Source organism: Meriones unguiculatus, chromosome 5, assembly GCF_030254825.1.
Source record: "Meriones unguiculatus strain TT.TT164.6M chromosome 5, Bangor_MerUng_6.1, whole genome shotgun sequence".
In the NCBI taxonomy this organism is placed as follows: Eukaryota; Metazoa; Chordata; class Mammalia; order Rodentia; family Muridae; genus Meriones; species Meriones unguiculatus.
Window position 1 is genome coordinate 2,604,415 of NC_083353.1, and position 9,329 is coordinate 2,613,743.

The 9,329-nt window shown below is 48.7% G+C and overlaps 1 protein-coding gene across 1 annotated transcript in view; it reads left to right on the forward strand.

Moving 5' to 3' along the window:
* Hk2 (hexokinase 2) overlaps nucleotides 1–6,097 on the forward strand; it is a 53,848-nt gene extending 47,751 nt beyond the window's left edge. The window contains exons 16-18 of the mRNA XM_021658101.2: nucleotides 42–197; nucleotides 1,890–2,123; nucleotides 3,748–6,097. Of these exons, the coding sequence (XP_021513776.1) occupies nucleotides 42–197; nucleotides 1,890–2,123; nucleotides 3,748–3,892 (535 nt within the window). The 3' untranslated portion in view covers nucleotides 3,893–6,097. The remainder of the gene's footprint in view (nucleotides 1–41; nucleotides 198–1,889; nucleotides 2,124–3,747) is intronic.
* Nucleotides 6,098–9,329: the final 3,232 nt, after the last annotated feature.

The following is a 9,329-nucleotide window of genomic DNA, read 5'->3' on the forward strand; positions in this document are numbered from 1 at the left end:
CGTTAGCCACCTTCTGACCTCTGTGGACAATCATGTTGCAGGTTCGAGAAGATGATCAGCGGCATGTACTTGGGCGAGATTGTGCGCAACATTCTCATCGACTTCACTAAGCGAGGACTGCTCTTCCGTGGCCGCATCTCGGAGCGCCTCAAGACAAGGGGAATCTTTGAAACTAAATTCCTGTCTCAGATCGAAAGGTAAGGATCGAATGTTGAGCTTGTTTTTATAAAATTGTGTTAGTTTCTCTCTCAACCTGGCTATCACCCAAATAATTGAGACTATTATTTGTTTATGAAGCTTCATTGCACAGTCCTGTGCAATTACTGCTTTTATTCTAAACCCTTTATGCTAGTCTAGCTTCCTCTCAGTGTACATCCCAGAGATACTTGCATTTTACAGCATTCTCTGGTCTAGCTCCTCTCTGCTATACCTCTGCCCAAGGCTGAATCCCCTGTTTCCTCTTCTAACCCTTCTTCCTCTGGCTGGCAGGAAGTCCAGCCCTATCCTCTCCCTGCTCAATGATTGGCTGTAAGCTGCTTTATTGGCATATCAGGGACCATTGGGGAACAGTGTTTATATAACATTGAGACAGGAGATTCTCAGAACAAGGATTGCAACCAGATATGGGGGTACAGAAATCAGCATTTGAATTAGAGAATAACCTTATGCCTACAGCAGAAGGCTTGGGAGGAAGGTGGGACTGTGTTCTCACTTTTCTCATGAAGAGACAAACTCAGCTCATGAGAGGCCAGGATGTAGCTAACAGAGGTCTGCTTCCAGTGAATTGCCTGTTCCTAACTGACACTCTGAAAGAACCATGTTGAACATGGAAGAGACCATGGACATGATATTAGTGAGGTTCCCACCGCAGACAGGGTTTTCTGTGTAGCCTTGGTGCTGTAAGTAGTGATTAATATTTACTATTGATGTATCTTTTGGTAAAGCTGCAGTTAATCCTAAACAGCTGTATAACCAAATCACCACACAAGACTATGATTTATTTAGTTAACCTAGATCACAATGCTGGGCAATAGTTACTCCATCCTAAACCTCCAAGCCCTCATAGTTTCCTAACATTTATATTTAGGAATATATACTTGCTTTTAGTGATATCTTAGGTCCAGTCCATCTCTCTACATTGTTCCAAGATCTCTCTCCTGACTCTGTTCTCTGCTGTCATCGCCCTTGGCCCTCCCACTCTTTTCCTGTCCTCTGGCTCCTCCCCTCTTTCCTGTCCTCTGGCTCCTCCCCTCTATTGCTCAACATTGTGGCTAGTTGTTTTATTTTGGATGTTTACACAAAGTTGAGACAGGTGATGCTTAGAATAAGTATCACAATGCAATATCCAGATTGAAACCAGAGAGTTGGGGAGAGAAATCAGCATTTGAATGAACAAGGGTAAAGTGTAGACATTTCAGAAGAACATTGTACCAACACCTTGGCTGTCCTAGGCTCGTTTTGTACACCAGGCTGGCCTCGAACTCACAGAGATCCGCCTGCCTCAGCTTCTCTGCATGCTGGGATTTCAGGTGTGCACCACCGCTCCTGGCAGTATTGCTCAATTTTAGACCAAATGTCAGGGCATGTCTCTTTGTAGGATGTGGATTTTTGGTTTGTTTTCAGTATAGTTTTTATTTTGCTTGTCTTGACGGTTCTCACTCTGTAGCTAAGGTTGTCCTTGAACTGCAGTCCTCCTGACAGTTGAGATTACAGGCATGACTCCCATCTGTGAACACCAATTTTGTAGTAACAGTGCTCTACCTTGGATGTAAGGTAGAATGAAGGGCCATTTGCTTGTACAGTGAATGGGTCCCGCTCAGAGCTGCCTGGATGGAACCAGGGCCAGCGTGGGGAGGCAGGCTAACCCCCCGTGTCTTCCTCCCGTGCAGCGACTGCCTGGCCCTGCTGCAGGTCCGAGCCATCCTGCGCCACCTGGGCCTGGAGAGCACGTGCGACGACAGCATCATCGTGAAGGAGGTGTGCACTGTGGTGGCCCGGCGCGCAGCTCAGCTCTGTGGCGCGGGCATGGCTGCCGTGGTGGACAAGATACGAGAGAACCGCGGGCTAGACAGCCTCAGAGTGACCGTGGGTGTGGACGGGACGCTCTATAAGCTCCACCCTCAGTGAGTACCCACCCGGGGAGCCGTCCTGTCTTCCCTGTGTGTGTCCATTCTGGCCCTTCTCTCAGCCACTCCAACCTGCTTAGTTTGAAGATTCATGGTGATGACCCTCTTGCTGCCTTTGGAGCTTTTGTGCATTTGTAGTTTGCTCTCTAAAACTGGATAGCAACTTTTTTTGGTTTTGAGACAGGGAGCCAGTATGGCCTTGAACTCATTATGTAGCTGAGGCTGGCCTCCAACTCCGTCCCGTCTTCCAGCCTCCTGAGGTGGGATGACAGGAGTGCACTTCCACACCTGGCCATATACGGAGGAGACTATATTTTCCAGTGATAGTATCACTGCTGTTTCAGTGTTGGCGCGACGTCTAAGCATTTTGAGATTTTGACTGTAACAGGTCAAAGGTGAAAGGTGCTGCTGGGAATATTCTGGTAGACATACTCTGATTCAGGCAAGATTTTTTTTTTTTTAATCCAGGGATTACCACACCATAGCCAGGGTGCTTGGGTTAATAAAGGTTTGTAGAAGCACAGCCATGCCCGTGTTTATGAACTGACAGAGGCTGTGTTCCCGCTCAGAGGACAGAGTAGTTGTGAGAGGGCACACAGCCCACGCCACTGACTCACGTATTTCAGTGTCCATGTTGCCAGGAACTGGAACTGAACAGGCAGTTGTGAGTAGCCTGACCTAGTGCTAGCAATCAGATTCGGCTCCTGAAAATGCAATAGATGGTCTGAACCACAGAGCCATCTCTTTAGCACATAATTTACATTTAAAAGTTATTTTAACTGTTTGTCTATGGGTAAAGGTGGGAGGGGTGGAAAAGTTGTGTGCATAGGTGCAGCACCTACAGAGGCCAGAAGATGGTATTGGATCCCCTGGAGCTGGGGTTACAGCCATTGAGAGCCCACGTGGGCTCTGGCGACTGAATCTCAGTCCTCTGCAAGGGCTGTGTGGACTCCTCGGCGCTGAGCCAGCTAGCTCACCCCATGTTTCTTCTTTTGTTTTGTTTTTCAGTTTTTTGAGACAGGGTTTCTCTGTGTATGGTTGGCTGTCCTGGACTCGCTTTGTAGACCAGGCTGGCCTTGAACTCACAGAGTTCCGCCTGCCTCTGTGCCCCTGAGTGCTGGGATTATAGACGTGTGCCACAGAGCTTGGCTCCCTGAGTTTTTTGTTTGTTTGTTTGGTTTGTTTTAAGCCAGTGTCTCATATCCCACATTGGCCTCCAACTTGCTGTGTAGCCCCAGGATAACCTGAGCTTTTGGTTTTTCTTGCCTCTGCTTCCTGTTTGCTGGGATTATAGCAGCCGTGCTCAGTTGACGCTGGTGGTGCAATGCAAGGGAATCATTTATGTTGCCAGATGAACGCTATCAACTGAGCCACATCCCTGGACCAACTGATTTGCTCTCTAGCATCTCAGACATTTGTGACAAGCTTGAGCTTGTGATTGGCTACTGTGGTGTAAGACTTGGGTGTGGTCCTAGCCCCTCCAAGCTTCGGTTTTCTGGTACCCACCCAGTACCCAGTAAACATTTGCTAGTGTGCAGGTGCCACGCTCCTCATCTCCGTTCCTGTTTCCAGCTTCACTTGAGGACACAGACCAGTCACACCCTTTTCCCTCTCTTCCCAGCTTTGCCAAAGTCATGCATGAGACGGTGAAAGATCTGGCTCCGAAGTGTGACGTGTCCTTCCTGGAATCTGAGGACGGCAGCGGGAAGGGAGCAGCTCTCATCACTGCCGTGGCCTGCCGCATCCGGGAGGCTGGGCAGAGATAGAGCCTTGGGGGCCAGCCGGGACTTCTCTGCTCCCCACTTGCCTGTTTTAAATTATAAGGAGATGGACTCCTTGGCAGAGAGGACCCTGTGGGGCTGGGATTTTTGTCTCTGTATAGTCACTGTAGAGTTTGGCGCGCAATCCTTGGCCTTCCTGCAAATCAGAAGTGAGGAGTTGCTCCTCGCTGCTCCTGCTGGTTGCCTCCGGGGATCGCCCCTCCCCCGTTCTCCTTGCTATACAAGCCTGTGGGATGGGGACAGTCTTGAAAAATGGTTTCCTCATCTTGGAGCTGAATGTGACATTCATAGGTCGAGAACATCTTGAAATGTTGGTGCTCCTCATGGAGGCAGACACTGGGAGGGAGAAGGAGTAGAGGTAGAGATGCCTCCCCTGCACAGTCACATGGCTGGCCCCTCATCAACTCAACCATAAGTTCAAGGACAACCTTCTGGTTCTAACTCCTGCTGTCCTGGAATCCAAACCAAAGCCAAGAGTTGCCACGTCCTCCCAGTGTTTGTGGCTTTACCTCACGTGTCTGAACATGTCATCGTGAGCAGCAGACCTTGGGGTAGCGGTGGCTTTCGGTAGCTTTCATTTTTCTTCTTTTCTCCTTCAGAAGTAGAGACACTGTTGTTTGTTTTTTAATTTATGTTTGAAATTTATTTAGTTTGTGAAGCAGGTCCTCCTTCATCCTTTAATGGTTAATTTTGTAAGTAATGTATTTATATGTTCCTTTGTTCTGTATATAGCTGGCCAGGGTCTCTGACTTGGCCTTCTCAGTAGATCAGTGTAGTTCAGGATGTGAGGTGGAGACACTGACTGGCTCCTGGAAATACCTCATTCGCCTGTGGGAGGAGGTGAACTGTGTGAATGAATGGCAGAGGGCCAGCTCCCAGATTCTCCCTCCTGCAGTCTGAGAATTGTATGCAAGGCAGGGCTGGAGACTGAGGCTGGTCCACTGGAGGGAAGAAACCGCAGCAGACCGCCGCTCTGGCCAGACGCTTTCCTGAGTGCTGTACCCGGGGTGGTAGCCAAAGAAAACCAAAGGACTTGTTTCCAGCACTCACTGCTTAGAAGACTTGATCTGTAGGTCAGTCAGTGAAACAGTTTGACAAGTTAAAGGAAGCCACCAAAAAATGTTTTTAAAGGTGTATCTGATTGTCGAAACAAACCAAATGAAGCAATGAAAGAACCCAGCCAAACCTCAGGGACGTTGTGGGGTGTTTGTACCTTTGCCCTCTTAGCAGATTCCACCCCGGGTTTGTCTTGTGTTTTACAAGAAGCGATGTGTGTCAGTCTGCTTCCCTGGACTGAGCTGTGTCGAGCTGCTGACTCACTTTTTTTTTTATATATATATACATGCTATTTATTTCAGACTGTTGGAGAAACGGGCGGACATGAATGTCTGTCCTCTGCTGTAGCATGGTTCACTCTGAATCCAAAAGTTCACGTCTCCCTTAAAAGTTCACGTCTATTAAAGTGACCAACAATCCACCTGCATGTGACATAATTTGGAGGGAATGGCCTTGTAACACTGCGAAATAGGGCACAGGCTCAAAACAGGAAGAGCAAGAGGAAACTCCCCGGTACGTCCAAGTTACGTATCTCTTTCCAAACTTGCACCGCGCAGGGGCCTGGTTACACCTGGACAAGGTGGAGTACAAAGAAAGGAAAACGCCCAGGTCCTCCTAGGATGCCCGGAGCAGATGTCAGGCCTCATTGTCCCCGGCGGGCAGTGCCTATGTGGTGTGGCCTGCAGTTACTGATTCAGCCATTGACAGCCAAAGCCACCTACAGGTGTGTGAACCGCTGGACGGAAGCCACGAGTGCAGATGGATTCTGACTAAGGCTTTGAATCCTGAAGTTTAAACTTTAAAAATCAGACACCATCTATGAAAGGACACTTTTATTTTATTTTTTTTAAATGGAGATGTGTGTGTGTGTGACTAGCCTTTAAAGAAGTGCTGGCTCTCAATCCAGAGCATGAGGCAGTGTGCTGTGTTCGTAGCATTAGGCTGACTGCTCCCAGCACTAGGTCGACAGCCGTCTGCTAATGCTGCTTTGTGTGATATAATGAACCTTTGGCTCATCTCAAATCCCTGGGCACTCAGTCTAGTTAATGTGTTGTCATCATGTACAGTAGAGAACTAGTCAAATTAACCATGTGATGTTAACTATTATTAATAAATTTTAACATTTTTTCCAAATACTCAGTGTGTGATTGGATGTTTGAAATGGCATTTTTAAGAGTGTGGTTGGTCATCTTTGGGACAAGCTAGCGCTCCGGCCAGTCCGATCAGTCACTGATGGAATCAGCACATTTGTTATCAATGGGGATGGGTTCTGGAATACTGAGGCCTGTAGGTGGTCAGAGTAAAGGAAGGTGTGCATCCTTAAATGCTCAGCTTGCCCCCAGTGACGCACTTCCTCCAGAGAAGCCACGCCTCCTAAGCCCCTCCAAACAGCACCTACTCACTGGGACCAAGTGTTCCGGTCCCTGCGGTTATGGGGCAGGTCTGAGGACTGGACCCAGGGCTACCCAGGCAACCCTACCACTGTCTCTAGTTCTCCCAAACCCTCTGAGATAGGGTCTCATGTAGCTGGGGCCCTGCCTTGGACTCTGGTCCAGCGTCAGCCTGCCAGGTGCTGGGATTACAGACGTGTACCGACACACCTCGCCCTGGTCTTTTTATACTTTGGAAACCACGCTCTCACTGAGTTGCAGGGTGTACCTTGGACCCCCTGTGGCCCAGCAGGCTTTGGACTCTCTTGCAGTCAGCATTCCCGAGAGGGTGAATTTTTAGACTTCCTTTCTTTTTTGAGACGGCTCTCACCGTACAGCCCAGGATGAGCTGCATCTTGCTGTGTAGACCAGACTGGCCACAAACCCGTGGCAGTCCTGCTTATCCTCCCAAGAACTTGGCGTACAGGTGTGAGCCTCTGCAGGTTTGATTAGAGCAGAACAATGGGAGACTGGATCCAGATGGTGTGATGTCGTAATCCCAGGGCTAGGGAGGCAGACACAGGGTCCCTGGAGGTCGCTGGTCAGCCAGCCTGGCTTACTCAGCAAACTCCAGGCCAGTGAGAGACCTCGTCTCAGAAAACAAGGTGGAGAGCTGAAGATGACAGACAGCTAGGAGCATTCTTCGACTTCCTGTCCCCCGAGAGCACACAAGTTGTCCCCTGATCTGTACACACGCATGCACACGCTCGCGCGCGCACGCACACACACACACACACACGCACACACGCACACACGGAGGATGGGCAATTTTTAAATTTTATTATGTGCACAGTGTTCTGCCTGCATGTAAGCCTGCCAGCCAGAAGAAGAATGCACCAGATCAGATGGTTGTGGGCCACCATGTGGTTGCTGGGAATTAAAGTCAGGACCTTTGGAAGAGCAGCCAGGGCTCTTATTCTCTAAGCCCCTGAGGATGGGCAATTTCATCCTACACTGAATCTGAGTCCACAATCTGAGATGAGGCTGGGTTAGTTGGTACATGCATGGATTCTGTTTGCTTTTCCAGCCTTGTTTTCTGAAGCACGTCCCAAGTATAGGAAGATGACCTTGAACTGACTCTCCTGCCTTTACTTCTCTGGTGCTGGGATCCCAGGTGCCTCCCCCATCCCCCAGCTCAGGAGCCTGTTTGGCTTTTTTGCCTCAGAGCAGATTCCCTCGAGTTCCCCAATCTGGGCCTCTGAGCTTTGCAGCTGGCTTGGCGTGTGCGACCTTGGCCGTTGTGCGCAGTAGTGCGGGCCCCTCTTTTTCCAGGCCGCTGGCCTCCAGCAGTGTGAGGGAAGAGCTGGGCTGGCCACTTCCCATGGATAGGGATGGGGTCCCGGAGGGGGCACAGACAGCTCCCCACAGACCCTGATACTGGATGACCAGGGACTTTTTAGTGTGATTTAGGGTAGACTTCCACTTGACGAGGCCTTCAGTGCACACTAGCACCCCTCCCCAGGCTGCCTTCCTGCCGATTCCCACACCCTCCACCCCAACCAAGGGAAAATGAGTTTCACAGCTGGGAAGTCGCTTTCCCAGCCAAATTCTGGCCAGCCCCTTTCTCTCTCTCTTTGTTGTATTGTTTTATTTAGCTGGGTCCCAGGTGCAGAAGCCTGAAATACAGGCACCCCTCCTGCCTGTTCAGAGCATTTTCTAGTCTTTGCGCAAACCATTTTTGCTTTTCTGTTTTCTTAATTTCCCTTTGAGCCTTTTTTCTTGTTCTTCTCTCCCAGTTGGCAGCACTAGCTCCCTGCTTGATGCCACCTTATTTTTGTCTGTATCTGGATGAAGCATACATTGTTTCGTGCAGTCTCTGGTTTTCTTTATTTCTTTTTCTAACGATAAGGATGAAATACGGGGTCCTGAAAATGCCAGGTGTGTGCTCTACCACTGAACCGTAGGTCCTTGGCCCCTTGTTTGTCTACCCCCCCAAGCAGGTTTTTTTTTTTTTTTTTTTTTAAACTGTGTGAGTGTGCCTGTGTACATACATGGGGAGGTCGGAGGAAACCTAGAAACCAGCTTCCTTTTTCCACCCTGTGGGTCCTGGGATTAAGTTATTAGATTCATAGGCAGGTACGTCCTGCCAGTCTAGCACATTTAAAGGCCCATAGACTATTGTTTTAAAAACAAAATCCCAATTGTTCAATTTTACCAATGAAAATGTAGGAGCCAGATGCTGAGGTGAGTGCCTGCTAGCTCAGAGAGGCAGAGCACGCAGCCAGGTGACATTCCAGCTCAGCTCAGGTCCCAGAGGAAAGAGCTCTTTCTCCTCCACACCATCTTAAATGCCCTTCAACCCAACGACCCTCCTTTCTACTTTCTGTTTCTCTAGTCATCCTCTGGACTTCCTCTCACAATGTTTTCCCCCATGTTCACTTCCTGTCAATCTGGCAGCTTGACCTAGAGTTAATTTTGTTTATTCCTGTTTACAGAAAGCTCTTGAATTAAAGGTGTGTGCTAGGGCTGAGCCACACCACAAGTCCTTGTTTACAGTAAACAGAAAATTCTGGAGCCATTCCACAATTATAAACAGTTTTTCTCCAGTTCACAATCTTGGGGTTCACAATGTAATTTCACAATGTAATCAAATACCCTGCAACAATAGACGTTGTTGTATTTACATCTATTTCAATACTTCTGGTAGCTACAAATGTTTCATTTTATGTATGTCCTGTATCCCCATCTGTTTTCTCATGGGTAAACACGAAGACTGACTCAGTTCTAGCTACATAGACACCATAGCTTTAGGCCCCTTGTAATGGTTAATCCTAGGTGTCAGCTACATTCCAGATGTCTGCCACATCTGGAATCAACTAGATCCCAAGAATCCAAGCACTCCTGTGAAGGATTTTCTTCATCAGATCAGTGGAAGCAGGAAGCCCCACCTGCTGGTGAAACCCACATAAAAGGACTCTGCAGAAGGAAGCTTTCCT